This window comes from Gigantopelta aegis, chromosome 14, assembly GCF_016097555.1.
Source record: "Gigantopelta aegis isolate Gae_Host chromosome 14, Gae_host_genome, whole genome shotgun sequence".
Classification (NCBI taxonomy): Eukaryota; Metazoa; Mollusca; class Gastropoda; order Neomphalida; family Peltospiridae; genus Gigantopelta; species Gigantopelta aegis.
The window spans coordinates 29,241,130-29,259,989 of record NC_054712.1 but is presented as its reverse complement, the minus strand read 5'-3'; the positions used below and the strand labels follow the sequence as shown (position 1 = coordinate 29,259,989).

Genomic DNA, 18,860 nt, shown 5'->3' with positions numbered 1-18,860 from the left:
CATAATTCAATTCACATTATACATTTAATAAACACATAAATACATATAGCAAACAATTTCATTACTTTACACAATGTCCGCATTTCACAAGTTACACTGAGCATTTGCTAAATATATACATTTAATATAGCAAACTAATACAGACCAAAATAACATTCAAATGTCACACCTCTGTAACACAATACATGTGTAAAATATTTAATTTACTTACGGTTAAACAATAACCCGAACTTCCACAAAGTCTCTTACACTTCTACCATGTCTTTCCCAAACTGAATGTTCAATGATTCTCTCTCAGCGATTAATGACAAATCATCCACTCAATAGCCCAGTTCCACACTATATTCACCCAGTCAGCTTATCACTCATCTATCACTCAACCATACCACAAGCTACAATAATACAAATTGCTACCTTGCTAATTAAAGACAGCTTCACGTGTGAGATACAAGCTATGACTCATACTTCATGCTTTTCTCATTCGTATAAATTAAAATACCATATAAATGATAAAAAATGTTATAAAATATATAACCACATATTCTCTTTCATACAATTAAAATCAGATTACCCTTGACTTGTGACACTCGTTAATTAGATCTCTATGATGCTGTGGTGTCTCCCTAGTGAATCGAGAGTAGCTCGTTAATTAGACCTCTATGATGCTGTGGTGTCTCCCTAGTGAATCGAGATTAGCTCGTTAATTAGACCTCTATGATGCTGTGGTGTCTCCCTAGTGAATCGAGATTAGCTCGTTAATTAGACCTCTATGATGCTGTGGTGTCTCCCTAGTGAATCGAGAGTAGCTCGTTAATTAGACCTCTATGATGCTGTGGTGTCTCCCTAGTGAATCGAGAGTATCTCGTTAATTAGACCTCTATGATGCTGTGGTGTCTCCCTAGTGAATCGAGAGTAGCTCGTTAATTAGACCTCTATGATGCTGTTGTGTCTCCCTAGTGAATCGAGAGTGCATTATCTTCAAATACGAACGTCAACAATAATACAGATATTATTTATAAAATACGCTACTGGTAATGTCACACATTACAAAATCCTTACAATATCTATTTAAATCGGTATGAGGGCTAATATTGACTGGTTTTCCACCGGTATGATTTGCTATTAGCCTAATATCTATGTAAATCGGTATGAGGGCTAATATTGACTGGTTTTCCACCGGTATGATTTGTCATTAGCCTAATATCTATGTAAATCGGTATTAGGGCTAATATTGATTGTGGTTTTCCACCGGTATGATTTGCCATTAGCCTAATATCTATGTAAATCGGTATGAGGGCTAATATCGACTGTGGTTTTCCACCGGTATGATTTGCTATTAGCCTAATATCTATGTAAATCGATATGAGGGCTTAGCTAATATCGACTGCGGTTTTCCACCAGTATGATTTATCATGAGCCTAATCTAAATTGATCTCTAACTGTTAACAATTAAGTGAGAATGGTTAAATATTATGTCATTTGGCATCCAAAGTGAACTTAATTATATAGTTTTATGTAATAGTATCACAAGAACACAATAATATTGTGAAGAAACACAATAATATTACATGGAACACAATAATATTACATGGAACACAATAATATTGTAATGAAACACAATAATATAGTGAGGGAATAAAATAAATGTAATTTCACGTCTGTCATCTCGCGAGGCTTCGTAGTTAGTGTCTTTTAATTTCATTAAAAATGTAAACATTATTGGCAAAGGAAATCGATGTGGTCCAGGATAACCTTAATCCGCCATTCATATCGCTATCAGTACCTTTGGACTCCACCCGACAATTGTGAAATCGCCGCTGTCACCTTTGTATAGTCATACCGCCGTGTGTTTGTATTGAGGAACGAAACCGGACACGCTATCACGAGACCGTTGTGAAACCTCGCCCCGTGACGCGGAAGCCAAACACACAAACTAGAGTGAAATAGCGAAACAAGTTCAATACATGCTACCTGTTGATGAACCTGGAGTGTTTTAATGATGGCGATGTGTGTTAACAAGAGCGTGTTTCTCCTCTTGGTATCAGTCCTATGCCTGGCAGATGGGTACACTCCTGGGGTTTGTGAGTATTAGCGTTCATTCACACATGCCTAATCAGCCACCTGACTTAGACAGCTACTACTTTATCACTTTTCTTCTACATTCAGTCGGGTCTATCTCTCATTCTGTTAGTCCGTCGGGTCGTCTGACTACTAGTATCTACCCCCCCCCCCCCCCCCCTCTCTCTTTCTCTTATCTTCCTCTAAATGTACACATACCGCTCTCCTCCCCCCTCCCTCACTCTCCCTCCCTCCCCTCCCTCCCCCCCTCCCTCTCTCCTCTCCTCTCTCTCTCTCTCTCTCTCTCTCTCTCTCTCTCTCTCTCTCTCTCTCTCTCTCTCTCTCTCTCTCTCTCTCTGCGCAGGGGATAATTAAATCATTTCTGGCCTCACAAATTTTCCCATGCCGCTGCTGGGACTCGAACCTATGGCACCGAATCGCCCGATATATATATATATACACAACTCAATGAAAAGACAACTCAGCAGGATACGTCTACCAGTCTATTTTGACGGTGGGTGCAATATAGCGTGTATAGTATAATTATTATTTCTTTTGCAGACTATTTTGACAGCTAGTGCAGTATAGTATGTGTAGTATAATTAAGAAAGAAAGAAATGTTTTATTTAACGACGCACTCAACACATTTTATTTACGGTTATATGGCGTCAGACCACAGAAAGTTTCAGAGGAAACCCGCTGTCGCCACTACATGGGCTACTCTTTCCGATTAGCAGCAAGGGATCTTTTATTTGCGCTTCCCACAGGCAGGATAACACAAACCATGGCCTTTGTTGAACCAGTTATGGATCACTGGTCGGTGCAAGTGGTTTACCCCTACCCATTGAGCCTTGCGGAGCACTCACTCAGGGTTTGGAGTCGGTATCTGGATTAAAAATCCCATGCCTCGACTGGGATCCGAACCCAGTACCTACCAGCCTGTAGACCGATGGCCTAACCACGACGCCACCGAGGCCGGTATTGTAGTATAATTATGTCTCTTGCAGACTATTGAGACAGCGAGTTCAGTACAGCATTTGTGGCATACTAGTAATTATTATTTCTTTTACAGACTATTTTGACACCGAGTGCAGTAGCGGGTCGACAAGCACGACACTTAGGATTTCTAATGACATGCGCCTCAAGCTGTCGCGTTCGTCTTTCTCTCTGAAAAGAAACTGGAATTGTCAACTCAACATCGCAACCTCGAGACTAGGGGACGAGCTGCTTATCCAGTTCCGAGATTTTGTCACGGATTACAGCAGCAGGTGCAGCGAGAACAGTCTGCAGATCTTAAACCAAGACCATTCTCCTATCACAGGTGACTCTATCGACGGCTGGACATGAACATGAGAGTAGTCCATTACTAAACTGTCCATAAAACTTTAATTAATAATTTAAATTTGTAAATATTTAACATTTCTGTCATATTCTGTTTTAAGCATTATTATAGAATTGGTATTTTTTATTACAAAATGGGCACCCATTTTCATTACAAAATGGGTCAAATTTTTTAGCATGGTCACCTAGAATGGGGAACATATTACATGGGAATAGTATGGAACATATTACAAAATGGTCAAAATTTTGTTAGTTAATGTTTATTACAAAATGGGTCAAACTTTTTTCTCTTTTTATTACAGAATGGGAAACAAAACCATGGACCATGACGAGAACAATAAGGTATGGTTGTTAGCCCTCGATATCTAATACATTATTAGCTATTAATCCATATCCTGAACAGACAGAAAGATGAGATGAGACGGCCTGCTTGAACCTAAATTTGATAAAGGCTCAAAAAAGAACAAAATGGAGTGAAAGGGCGTAGGTCAATTGAATATTGATTTATTCTGTGATTTGTGCACACACACACACACACAGAGAGAGAGAGAGAGAGAGAGAGAGAGAGAGAGAGAGAGAGAGAGAGAGAGAGAGAGAGAGAGAGAGAGAGAGAGAGAGAGATAGACATACAAGCACACACACAACATAGCCACACACGCACACACTTGCACACACCCATGCGCATAAAAAAATATTTATGAACTTTGCAAACCTATATTTTTTTATTTATGTATTTTTATTTTTTATTCAGTTAATTAGGTATTTAGGATGTTATTTATTTATTTATTTTACTTTAACTTTTTTCTTTTTTTTAAATTTTACTTATTCATTTATATTTTCCCTTTTGGTTATTTATTTTAGGCTTGATCTGTGGACACCTCACCCCTCTGAATGATTATGAGACACGAGGTGGAATGGCTCGGTTTCAGTTCAGCACCGACAACACGATCCAGTACGGTCAGTTTGACGTACTGATCACCAGCTTCACCAGAGGAACCAACGGTAAGTGACGCTTTAAGCCCATCTTCCACGTATTTACTTTTTGGCGCGGTGCGTGCACATTTATTACATGTGTAGAATTATGGGATGATTGTGTCACTGCTACAGATCCTGAAAAAAAAAAAATATATATCTTATTCAGTCATCCAGTGCCAAGAACTGCAAATTAATTTTAGAAAAGCTTCATGTTGCTTTATACGTTAACTGAATATATATATACACGTTACGTGTATGATACTATATTATTAACTGCATTTAGATATTTTTGTTAGTTAAATATATATTTTATAGATTTTATTTCATGTTAAATGTTTTAAATGTGTTTTAATGTAATATTTATGTATTTTATCTGTGTCGATTAATATTTTATAGTCTCTCATAACAGCATAACGCTGCTATTTTAGATTGTACGATGTTTAGTGATATTTTATGGTTTAACTGAGGTGAAGATTTAGTAAACCATTTGTCTGTCTATAAAATATATCTTGCCGCCAACTGGAAATAATGCACTCTGACGTGACGCAAGTGAGTTTCCTTTCTCGTCATCTCTGTGTCTGTAACCATATGTTCGACGCCATATAACCATAATTAAAATATGTTGAGTGCGTGGTTAAATATGATATTCTAGTAGTCTGTTTGGAGTATTACCCTCGAATCTTGCGTCGATACCAGTGTATACACCCAGATAACATAACGATAAGTATTATTGACCCAGTAATATCACCCAGATGGATCCGCATTACATTATATAAGTATTCCAATTCGTAGTGGCCAACGATAGATAGCAACCAAGTCTACAACTAAACGTTAATACCTGTCGTTCATCAAGGTCAAGTTCTTTTATTGCGTTAAATTTTTACAACTTGTCAGCATTATAACAATGAAAAACATCAATAAAAAAAATATATATTATACAAGTGCGGAACAATGGTGGAGAGTGACTTGCAGACAAATACATACAAACAACTAATATAAGAAGCATTATATATGTACATCATATAATTAGTTTGCTTGTACAAGTAATTGTTCTCTAAATCGGTTCGCCTGTCGTAAGAATTTGCCAAGATTATTTATCGCTTTATTGTTTTCAGTTGTCAAGAGTTGTATCAGTTTGAAGACTCTGGGGTGGTTGAAATAGGGTTTTTTTTAAATAAATTTCTTTCTTAATATTTCATATCGTGGACACGAAAGGATAAAATAAAACTCATCCTCAATCTCATTAATGTTCCATAATGTACATATCCTTTGTGTCCTCTCGATGTTTTGTATCTGTCAGCTTCAGTATTTTTTTATTTTTTTTTATATCCTTTTAATAAATGCTGATACAGTAATCCCTTTTGGCGACTAATATGGATATTGGTCGACTGACATATAACTTAGTCCAAGCGTATCTAATTCTTGTTTAATATTAATTAATCAAGTATCTCCAAACTGATATATTTCGTCATATATAGCTTTTAAAATGCAGTTGATGGTGCTACAAAGTTTTAGCTAATATTTAAAAATTCGCATTGTTCTTATAATGGCAAGCGGAAATCGTCAAAATTCGCTATAAACAAAATAATTACAAGTTCTTTTATGTACACCCAATACTCTTTTACAGAATTCTATATGCACCTTTTCAATTTCTAGAGCTGAGTGAAATCCCCAGATTTCATATCCGTAACTGAGAACAGCTAACATTGTTACAGATATTTGTGATCCTATATTGGGCTTTACGTTCGGCAAGTCATTTTTGCACACGATTAAACTTCCCATTATAAAAGAGTAATAATCAAAGATAATTAATTCGTCTACAACCTTATAACTGATTACCATTATATGTCCATTTTTCGTTACCTCTTAGCTTTCCTTCGTTTCTAAAGACAACTATTTTAGTTTCATTTGTATTAATGGTAAGATCTCATTTGTGGGTGTAATTTGCGAGTGCATTTAACATTGACTGTAAACCATCTGGCGTTACCGAAAGTAGTACCGTATAATCAGCGTGCATTATAAAAAATAGATTTTACATTTGTATTTCAAAGTATGGACAATTGTCTGATATGAACTGCATTTCACAATTGTTAACGTATATAAAAAAAAACAATATTGGTGATAAAACGTCTTGCAATAGACCATTCTTACAAATGAAATACTCCAAAACGTATGTTGTTATATTTCACATAGCATTTAATATTGTCATATAGAGATCTTATAACAGTTAACAGTTTTTCTACTATGCCCTGTTGAATTAGTTTATACCACAAATTCTGTCTGTTTACAAAACCAAAATCCTTTCATAGACAGCCCAACTGTGTACTTGGACCTTAATTGGATAAAATCACGGGGGGGGGGGGGGGGGGGGGGGGAGTGGGTTAGGGGGGATTAAAGTGACAGACCCTACTTTCAGCCCCTGGAAGTGCATACTAACTTTGGTTAATCTACAAACATTCAATTCAATTTTTACTGACCGTAAGCACAGCGGCTTAGTGGTATAAATAAACAATAGTAATAAACATAAAATATCACATGTACATACAATTAGGATAAATAGAGGATATTTCATGTTTTTTGTCAAATATGATTTATATCTCATCTCGTGACGTTTGCAATCATATCTCACGAGTCGGGCTAGTGTGACGACTGTGTTATGATTGCAAACTTCACGAGTGACCGATATCACTTTTATTTCACTGATATTTTAAGATATTTCATTAAATGTTATATAATAATAAATTATATATCTATATATATATATATATATATATATATATATATATATATATATACATATACATATGTTACAGTTAATCTGTATAATCAGGTAATATGTATATTACCTGATTTTTTCAGCTAATATGTATATTACCTGTTTCACTCAGATAATATGTATATTAGCTGAACAAATCAGGTAATATACATATTACCTGAAATATACTTCACTAATTTATACAGATTACCTGAAATGTGCAGAATGGTATTGACAAGGTTGTTATTTGACTAAATGAATAGCTATAAACAATAATATGCTGGCAATATTTATTGGCTCAAAACACATACCATTTGCAACACACAACACACACACACTACTGCAGAACAAACAACAAGATCTTTTGATCAATGTAGTCCAAGTTCTCAGTTCAAAACAAGTCTATTGATCAATGTAGTCAAAGTTCTCAGTTCAAAACAAGTCTATTGATCAATGTAGTCAAAGTTCTCATCAACAACAGTTTATGCATGGCAGGCTGGAATGGCAGCGGGAATTGCACACTAATCTGGCTTTGAAGCATTTATATCGATTTGTCTGACACCTCTTACTTCCAGCACAGTTACATCTTGTGAAACCTTGTCCACCGCATCTTGACGCAGGGAAATGTCCTTATCTGTACAGACATCATTGGGTGAATACAAGCTCGTAGCACACACATCGAATTGGTTTCTGAGTACTTTCGATCCAATATTCCTCCTTTTACAGCAATTGTATACAACTCGTTGCCACTGCACTCTGTCACAACTCCGATGATGTTCCTAAGAATTGCACGTCCTCTGTCAACTGAAGGAATGGTCACTGTCACATTGCTTCCGATTTGCACACTAGAAAACACAATGCGACTTCGTTTGACCATTCTCTCTGCCTGCTGGAACTGGGTATCTCTGGCACTCTCTCTCTCTCTCTCTGCAGCCAAATTTCCTCCTGACGTACAGAGATGGGTGAGACTGGTACAGGTTCTGCTTCCTCGCTGGATTGCTCGACTGGGTTTGGATGGAATACTGCAGACAGGAGGTCGTGTTCAGTTTGCAACCTTGCAATGACATCTTGAGGGAGGCTGGATGATGTCAATCCTACCTTCGCATCGGCATCAAACAGAGCAGCAAAGGGAGAACACTTGATTCCAGTGTGATGGCTTGAGTTCTTTTGAAATTGCACAAACTTGTGTCCAACAGTCCAGTCCCGTGTGTCATTGTCACTCATCCATGCAATCAACATGTCTTTTATGTCGCAGTTGGCTCTTTCCACTGAACCCTATCTCTGGGGGTGTCTCGGCTTCCCATGAACGATGACGAGCTCAGACCACATCTGCTTCAACTCAGTGATAACTTGCGCTGTGAATTCGGACCCGTTGTCACTTTGTAGTATTGAAGGGGATCCCAGCAGAAGGTAGATGTCCAGCAACTGATAAGCTACTTCCGTTGCACGCTTGAGTTGACGCAGGATGCAGAACTTGGTAAGATGGTCTTGGTACACCATGATCCATTTGTGTTGACCTTGGCACATAGACTGCATGTCGATGAGGTCAACTTGCGCTCTGGAACTGAAGTCCTTAGACAGGATTGGTTTGACGACAATTCCCTTGGTAGTTGTCCGTTTCCGTTTTCTCTGGCACTCGATGCACATGGACTTGAACAAGGTAATAGCATCCTGGGTGATGTTGGCGTACTTCTTGTTGATCTCCTTGATCATCTTGTCTTGTCCTCCATGACCAGTAGCGATGTGGGCGCGCTTGATGATGTCAAAGGTCTCCTAGATGGTAGCGAAGTACAGTGGATGTTCCTGGTTTAGCTTCTTTCTGATGAGCTTTTGAACGTCCCCACACTGCAGTAGTTCATATTTCTTAAGCAAGTAAAACTTACGCGGTGATTTCTTGGGTGCCTGGGTGGCTTCCAGCAACTCGCCAACAGTCTTAATGTATTCGTCCTTAGGTAGCAAGATACACTTATTCTCTCCATAGCTCGTGTACAGCGAACGCCTGAAAGTCTCCTCTAGATCCATTTTGCTAGTGACAGAGAACACCATTCACCAGGATATTTATACCTACCAATCAAATGAAGCCAGTCAAAGGAAATCAGCAGCCTAAATCAAGCATTGTTTTTCCAACTAATCCCATCTGCGTCCTAGCAGGCTGGCACAACTTTATAGTGCACACTTTATTGTGCTTTAAAGACAGGATTAGTTAAAACAGCAGTGGTGGATTATACAGATTAACTGTAACATTGTCTATGAAATGATTTAACAATGAACATGTACATCAACGGTATTGTGACCAATCAAGGAGAACTTGGACTACATTGATCAAAAGACTTGTTTTGAACTGAGAACGTGGACTACATTGATCAAAAGACTTGTTTTGAACTGAGAACTTGGTCTACATTGATCTAAAGACTTGTCAATACCATTCTGCACGTTTCAGGTAATCTGTATAAATTAGTGAAGTATATTTCAGATAATATGTATATTACCTGATGTTTTCAGCTAATATACATATTACCTGAGTGAAACAGGTAATATACATATTAGCTGAAAAAATCAGGTAATATACATATTACCTGATTATACAGATTAACTGTAATATATATATATATATATATATATATATATATATTATAATAATATGATATATTACGATATACATGTACATCCATATCAATAAGGAGAATGTAAATTATAGTTATTTAGGTAAGGTATTATACACAAATTGACATTTAAATGGTACATATTATATATCTTGATAATTACAGTATTTTTAGATTAAGGAAGTTCGAATTTTAAATGATTTAAATATATAATTTCCCAAGTTACACAATATGTTTTTGTTTTTACTGATCAGCAACTGTATAAAGTTTTGCATAGATGACCTATACCAGTAGTATTTCTTAATATAATTTTCTCCTAAATCTCTGTACAATATACAGATTAAAACAAAATGAGACTGATCTTCGACATCTCCGCTATTACAATGAATACATTCTCTATTGGAACGACGTATCTTCTTATATCTACCAGTTTATATTGCTAAAATATGTGACGACAGCCTCAATTTCGTAATACATGCTTTATAAATACCAGGTATAGCCAAGTATTGTTGAATATGTAAATCTTAGACCAAGTATCTATACAATATTCCGCATTTCACAGATCCATTTAACTGATGGTATAAATTCTGCAATGTTTGGTCAAATATCCTTTTCTTAATTAGTGATAAATAATATATTGTACTTTCAACCAGATGGTTCTGACTGTCCCAAATATAACCAAGCCCCAACTCTTGAAATGTTTTCTTACTGAAAAATACCCAATTATTTTTATAGGCGCAGCTAGATTTCATCTCACTATATATTGTATTCAAACTACAATTATCTGTTTTGATGAGTTTGAACCAATATTTGATCGTATGATAAGTACGTTCATATATCAGTGGATATCTACCTAATTCAAAATAAATCATAATATTGGTTGTACATCCTTTAACGTTTAGAACATCATTTTTACAAAAATCAAGATACAAAAATTTCAATTAACTTTGCTTTTTGAAAACCCCAAATTTCACAACCATAGAACAGTATGCTAGCTACATACGTATCAAATAACGCCAACAATGAACTTTGATTTAAAAACAAGGGCTTGGAACTTTTCTTCATTGCAAAACATGCTTGTCTTCCCTGTTCAGATATACATTTTATAGCACGTGAGAATTTGCAGGTAAAATGTAGGACGATGCCAAGATAGTTAAATTGGTCAACTACTTCGACCGAATCACCATTATAAGACCATTTTTCATCATCTAGTAATTTACCATTTTTTCTAAAAATCATAATTTTAGATTTTGTTTTATTTACAGTTAAACCCTATTTGGTATTATAATCCATATATACTTTCAGAAAAAATAACCATATCATCTGCAAACAGCAACAGAAAAATACTGAGATCTCTAAACATAGTATCAGGGCAGCATTTAACAATAAAATCATTTTCTAGGTCATTTAGAAAGAGAGAAAAAAGTATCGGTGATAAAATTTCACCTTGCATTAGGCCAATACTACTTTTAAAGAAATCAGATCTAAAGCCATTATCATTTATGCAGGATCTAACACAGTTATACATAGATTTTAATACTGTTAACAGAAATAACGTTTGGTTCTACCAAAACAAAAATGCATGCTTGCGGCTAGGTTGTTGCAAGGTTGTTACAAGGTAGTACAAGCAATGCAAGCTATTTGCAAGCTAACATTTAGCTCGCGTAAGGTAGTCAGTATTTCTGCAAGCTTGCCGCATGCATGTTTTCATTTGTGAAAGCATGCGCAAGCTTGCTGCATGCATATCTTCAACTGTGCAAGCTTGCCGCAAGCATGTTTTCATTTTTGCTAGCTTGCTGCAAGCATATCTTCAAATATGCAAGCTTCCCGCAAGCATGTTTTCATTTTGCAAGCTTGCTGCATGCATATCTACAACTGTGCAAGCTTCCCGCAAGCATGTTTTCATTTTTCAAGCTTGCTGCATGTATATCTTCAACTGTGAAAGCATGTCTACACTTGTGGAGAAAAAGCTAAGTCCAAAGCATTTGCATGGTTATTTTTTTTAATTCATAACTTCTCATATGATTTATCAAATTCAGTGAGAACAGTGGCTAAACAACCAAACATACATGTAACAGATTTAGATAGTATTTACAATAATAATTAAAACAAAATTAATATTAATACATACGAATGATAATACAATATGGTTAAAACAGAATCATTTTGTAATGATTGGATTTTCAGTTGGCCCCAAAAATAATAACATATGCATGGCCATGAGAGGATGAAATGGGCCATGTTTGGTTGAAATTAGCCTGGTGGAATTTGAGAAGATGTTGAAAATTTCTGAGCCAATCAGAGGCCAGGGTGGCCATCTTGGATTTTGAATCAGCCACAAAAATAACAATACTTAGTAAGTCATGAGAGAATCATTTGGACTAAGTTTCATTGAAACCTGCCTGGTGGACCTTGAAAAGAAGCAAAAAAATGTCTCTGTCAATCAGAGGCCAGGGCAGCTATCTTGATTTAAATCTGCCTGAAAAATAACAAACTTGGTCAGGGCCATGAGAGGATCATTAGGAATACATATGGTTTAAATTTGCATGGTGGAACTTGAGTAAAAGTTAAAAATGTCTCAGTTATTCAGAGACCAGGGCGGCCATCTTGGAATTTTTATTGGCCTGAAAAATAACAACACTTGGTCAGGTCTATAAGAGGATCATTTGGACCAAGTTTGGTTGAATCCTGCTTGGTGGAACAGGAGAAAAAAGAAAACAAGAATAAACAAACAAATTACTTTACACCACAGTGTGGATCTCCAGATAGTGGAGGAATATAACATAAAACAAGAAGAAGAAGAATATAGGACCAGGAGCTTTTTAGCATATTAGTTTAGTCAAGACTATCCCACATACATGGAACATGTCTGTCAGACAGGTAAACTAATTTTGTAGCCTACTTAGTATCTGACAACATGTAGCACCTATTTTTTTGTTTTAACTGTTCATGTTTTTCACTTTAAAACCATTGTTTTGTTTTTTAAAGAATTATACAAGATGCAAGATGGCTGCCACTGATGCAAGCTTGTAGGTAGATCGTCGCAAGCTTGCTGGAAGCTCGTCGCAAGCGTGCGGGTAGCTCGTCGCAAGCTTGCGGGTAGCTCGTCTCAAGCTTGCAGCAAGGTTGTAAAAAGGTTCCAAATACTAGCTTAAACTGAACAAGCTTGCAGGAAGCTCGTCGCAAGCTTGCAGGAAGCTCGTCGCAAGCGTGCGGGAAGCTAGTCGCAAGCTTGCGGGAAGCTCGTAGCAAGCATGCGGGTAGCTCAACGCAAGCTTGCAGGAAGGTTGTGAAAAGGTTCCAAATACTAGCTTAAACTGAATAAGCTTGCGGGAAGCTTGTTGCAAGCGTGTGGGAAGCTCGTCGCAAGCTTGCGGGAAGCTCGTCGCAAGCATGCGGGAAGCTAGTCGCAAGCTTGCGGGAAGCTCGTAGCAAGCTTGCAGGAAGCTTGTCGCAAGGTTGTAAAAAGGTTCCAAATACTAGCTCGAAACGCGGTAGTTACTACCGTGTAAAATATGATTGTACAACCTTGTTGCAAGGTAGTTACCAGCTAGTTACCAGCTATTTATTAAGCTTGCAATGTTTGTTTGGGTAGAGAAGGAGCTAGTCAAATTGGAAATTGAGAAAAATAAATTATCTTTAGAAATTGAAGTGTTGGCTTTAAAGAAGGAAAAAATTAACAAAATGAACTTATCGTGTCAAACTGAGAAACAATGCAGATGATGAACATTAAAGTAGCTTTAAATTTATCAACTTTGCTGTTAAAAAACGTAAATAAAATGTAATAAAATTATGTTGTTTTTAACACATATATTTATTGGAAATGATGATTAGCCACTTGATTTTTTCTAGCTATGCCAGTAAATCTGTCTTGGAAACCAACTCCATTTTCAGAGTCGTCTTCTGGCTGCATCTGAAGTTGTGTAGGTTTTTCTTACAGATCCGGCAAACCCCTGTTAATAGCAATATTGTGAAGAATTGCACACACAGTGATAACTTCACATGATTTTTGTGGCGAATATCTCAACTGTCCAGTGAGGCAATGGAATCGCCGTTTCCATTGTCCGATTCCTCTCTCTACCAAACATCTCGTTCTCTTGTGGGACCTATTGTACCGATGCTGTTGCTCCGTGTTTGGATTTGGAAATGGCGTCATCAGCCATGATCTTACTGGATAACCACTGTCCCCTAATAGAACCTCATCTCCATTTCGTTGCTGAAAAATTGTACAAAGTCCACTTTCTCGAAGAATTATCGAGTCATGGGTACTTCCTGGCCATTTGGCAACGACGTTAATGAACCGGTATTGCGCATCCGTCACAACTTGAGTATTTATTGAATAGTAGTTTTTACGATCTACATATTGCCACTCATGTTGTGTTGGATCTAGAATCCATACATGCATCCCGTTTATCACACCCACAACACTTGGGAAATTAGCAATTTAATAAATTTCTTGCACGGTGTTAGGGTTATCTTCAGACCTGGGAAATTTCACAATTGTTGGCAATAAATGAAGCAAAGCATGGAGTAACTTGTGAAATGACTCGGCTCATTGTTGGTTGTGATACATGGATGGTATCGCCAGTTACCTGCTGAAATTATCCCGTGGCATAGAAACGTAGAGCTGCAAGAATTTTCAGACTATTTGGTAGAGCATGATTCCTAACTGGATTTGGGTCAAGTACATCTCCGACAGCGTCAATCAAATCTAAAATGGTTCTCCTATCCAGTCGGTATCTTTGATACAGTTCTGAATGAATGAATGAATGAATGTTTAACGACACCCCAGCACGAAAAATACATCGGCTATTGGGTGTCAAACTATGGTAATGCAAATAAATAAAGTGATGATCAACATCAATATAAAAATTCAAGGTTTAAACAAAAACAGTGTAAAGAACTGTGCAAAAATACAAATACAAATATCACAGAATTTTACAGACACCGAATTTTACTCTAAACTTCAATTTGTGCTGTATTGGCCATTCTCAAAGAGAATGTTACACCCCTGCACCACGGTGAGGTTACAGCACGCGCAGGGGTGATACAGTTCTGAATCATTGTACATGCCCAGTGGGTGAAAACGGTCTCGAAAAAAACGTTCTGGACGTCTTGCACGTCGTCTTACCAGCTCTTCCTGTGCTGCTAACATTAACGCAGCCATTACTCTTGTTGACTGTAATTGAATGAAGCGATCTCCTTTGTAATGGATTTTCTATTTAAAGTTAGGTAACCCCTTGTAGGTGTCTTAAATTTAAGTGTCAGTTTAAGTATAATGCTTTAGGTAATTAGTATACTGAATACCACTTGTTCATGATACTTGACTTAAATAGGTACATAAGTATCATGCTTTGACTTAAGTACGTTTATGGAGGTCTCCGGGTTAGCATGCGCAAATACTGTAAAACATCTTGATATAGTTATACTAGAGTGAAATAAAGAGTTTGTGAAGTTGAAACGGGGGAATACCCTATAAAATGGACTTGAGCTCGTTTCCATAATTGTTCCTTCTCAGACGTACGTTTTAGGTTTATGAATTATGAAAAATACATTTAATAGTATCACAAATACCAGTATGACCAGATACACTTCGGATTATTTGGAAACGGATACTGTAAACAATAAAATGTAAGTAATGACTAATTTAAATTATCAAAATTGTTAAAATTGAAACATACGCAGCAGAGTTTTAAAACTGGGTTCTGCGACTTTAAGCATAAAAGGTCGAGATGGGAGTCACTATATACATGGTACAGATTCGAATTTCTGTAAATACATGTATATGCAAGAGAACACGATATCTATTGAATAAGATTCAGCTCTACTCTACAATCTGACTCGAATTACATCATATAGTCCACTCTGGTGTGGATCCTGTGTAGTAGACTTGAGAAAAACCAACGTCATCTCGTGTACACACAATCTTTAATTATTGAACCAATCAAAACAGCGCTGGTTTTAATCTCTCAGCACATTATGTCATAATCAGTAATACAGAAAGCAGACAGACGACAGTGAGATACGAGTTCAGTCAGATTATCCCGCGTGGGCTATTGGTTTTGCGTGGCGTTTGAGATTAACTATGTTGGATTTTGCTGCGGTTTTATGGTGTCTTTTTCTTTCTTTCTTTCTATTTTTTTTTTTTTTTTTTTAGAGGGGTGGGGGTGGGGTTTGTGGGTTTTTCGTTTTCTTTTATAGTGATGCTTATATTTTTCTGTCCATTTTCGTGCGTGATTGTTATTGATATTATTTCTGCTGCTGCTGTTGTGTCTGGTTGTTGTTGTTGTTGTTGTTTAATTCATGCAAATTATTGATAGGTTTACAGTTTTATTGAAAGGGTATCAACCAATTTCAAGTAGCATGTTATTTTTGTTTTACGCAGCCACGTGTCCTGGGTCACGATTTCACTGCACCAACGGTCGTTGCGTGAACTACGCTGTCACGTGTAACGGCTACGACGACTGCGGTGACGACTCTGATGAACTACGAGGATGTGGTCTCACGGTGGGCGCGTTGGCGGGAATAGTCATCGCAGCTATCTTCGTCTTTACGCTAGTCCTCATCGCTCTTATCATTGTAAGAAGACGGCGATTTAAGTACTCCCATTTTGGAGGGGTATGTATTACTTTTTTTAAAGTTTGAAATTCGCTCTTATATTAAGTTCATTTCTAACATTTTGAGGTTTTCGTTGTCATCGTCGTCCTTTGCGTATAAGCCCATCTGGAGCGCATGTGGAAGGGGCACGGTTCGAGAAATGAAACCCCTTCCTGCCAAGCAAATTTTCTATAAAAATAAAATCAATAAAAAAAATCAATATAGTTTCCGAGGGAGCATGACTCGATCACCCTAAAACCTTGGATTGCGAGTCTAGATTCCTTCCTAATAACATTCTGCACACGCGAATCATTCATTATAGTCCGGGGGTGAGTGGGTTAGTAGGGGTTTTATTTTGTGGGGTTGTTTTTGTTTTGTTTGATGACACCACTAGAGCACATTGCTTTATTAATCATCGGTCATTGGATGTGAAACAGTTGGTAATTTTGACATATACTCATAGAGAGGAAACCTGCTACATTTTTTCCATTAGGTCAGGCCATAGGTTTTAACGTGCTCATTCAGAGCAAGCTGTTTTAGCACATGTTTTCCATTAGTAGCAAGGACATTTTATACGCACCACTCCATAGACAGGATAGTACATATCACGGCCTTTGATATACCAGTCATAGTACTCTGGTTGGAACGAGAAATAACCTAGTGGCCTGACGGAGATCGATCCTAGTCCGCTGAGCTATGTCCCGTCCGGGTAAGTATTACAGGCAAGATGTATGGTATGAGACCTCATATTATCATAGCATAGTATCACATAGCTCGGATGCCTTCTAGCCAGAGCCATGTCTAAATTAGGGGATAACTATGCTGTATTTGACCATGTGCGGACATTCATGTTGGTTCAAAGATTCATCGTTGGTATTTTAAAAGTAAGTAAATCCAACTAAACAGCGAAAAGTAGTGTATGAATATGTAAATAGGCTCTCGGGAAATACCCCCATATTTGCTCGTTTTACTGCAGCAAATGGATTTGATTAGCCAATGAAATTTCGCGTTATATGCAGAGTGAATTAGAATTCTGTTCATATGTGTTTCTGACATCCTATGTACTTGTTTAAGTAGTCCAAACTGGATTTGCTATCCCAGTAATTTATATACACACACACACACACACACATCCTCGAGGAAAAAAGTTCCTGTGCACCAAATAATTGCATATAGAATATCATTGACTTGAAATCTGGTCATACACATTTCGGTAAATGAATGTGTAACCACGCACTTCGATATTCCACAGGTGTCTTGTCAATTGCACGAGCTATTCATGCTTTGTGATCACAAGTTGCATTACTAGCATTCTTGGTCACGTGCTCCTGTTTGACGTCATTTTTCTTATCAATGGACTCTAAAACTATTGTATGGATTCTCATCACTCAGAAAAATACCTGTGTTGGTATCTGATCGTCGTCAGTGTGATGCCATGCCTCCCAGAAAATGATCTTCTAACGATGGATATTATTGAGGTTAGAATGGCACAAACGTTGTTGCTAATCATTTTGGTGTTCATTGGTGTTCATGAGAACACTATGCGGTGTATGTGGAGATGTTCTCGACAGTTTAGGGATATTAGGGATCTTCCATATGTAAGGAGTCAACACCTAAAGTCACGTTAATAAATTGTCAATATCAAGCAGGTTTACATATGGAAGCATTTGGAAATAACAAGTTTAACATCCCAATACATCCCTGAGTTAAGGCCAATCAGTGGAAGAACTGTACGCAACCGATTAAGTGATCACAAAGTACGACCATGACTCTCCATCAGTACGTCGTTCTGTTACATCATCACCGACGGCTCACCAAGCATTGTGTAGACCGTACTTCAAGTTCACAAGACAGGAGAGGATCACTGTACTTTTAACAGATAAATAGTACATCTATGTAAAACGCAATATTTTTACATTTTAAAAGATAAGTCTCACTGAAATTGTAATGATGCACAGGAACTTTTTTCTGTGAGTATATATATTAGGAAATAAATGAACTTTGACTTCAACTTTGAGGTCAATCAGAAACACGTTTAATATACAACCACTACTATTTTATTAAAAAATATATATAATATATGTAAATACAGTTGTTAAAAACTCTTTCGACGTCATCTTAACAGTCGCCGAAAACTCAGGATAGTCCATTTAAACGCTGCCAGTATTGCACAACCAAATCATTGTCAAGTACTCTAGGATACAAGCATTGTTCTAAATCTGACGCCGCGCACCTTTCGGTTGATCCTTTTCAAGTTCACCAATAACATTAGACATTCAGATAGACACACAAATAAACATATAGTTTATTAAAGTATCAATGATTATTCATTACATTAGAATAAAATACATACAACCAATATAAAGAATAGCATTGTAGTGAACCACTCTATACTGAGTTGTGAATTAAAGTTTGCTTTGTTTAACTTCACCACCAGAGTATATCGAATTATTAATCATTGGCTATTCACTGGGCTACGTTCCGCCCCCTGAGTTATAAACAACAGTGTGTTTTGTTTAACGACACTACTA

General features: G+C 37.1%; 1 protein-coding gene across 1 annotated transcript in view; it reads left to right on the top strand.

Annotated features, from left to right (window-relative positions):
- Positions 1-1,879: 1,879 nt before the first annotated feature.
- LOC121388611 (low-density lipoprotein receptor-related protein 12-like) overlaps positions 1,880-18,860 on the top strand; it is a 17,836-nt gene continuing 855 nt past the window's right edge. The window contains exons 1-4 of the mRNA XM_041520021.1: positions 1,880-2,081; positions 3,131-3,379; positions 4,261-4,401; positions 16,118-16,350. Coding sequence (XP_041375955.1) covers positions 1,997-2,081; positions 3,131-3,379; positions 4,261-4,401; positions 16,118-16,350 — 708 coding nt within the window. The 5' untranslated portion in view covers positions 1,880-1,996. The remainder of the gene's footprint in view (positions 2,082-3,130; positions 3,380-4,260; positions 4,402-16,117; positions 16,351-18,860) is intronic.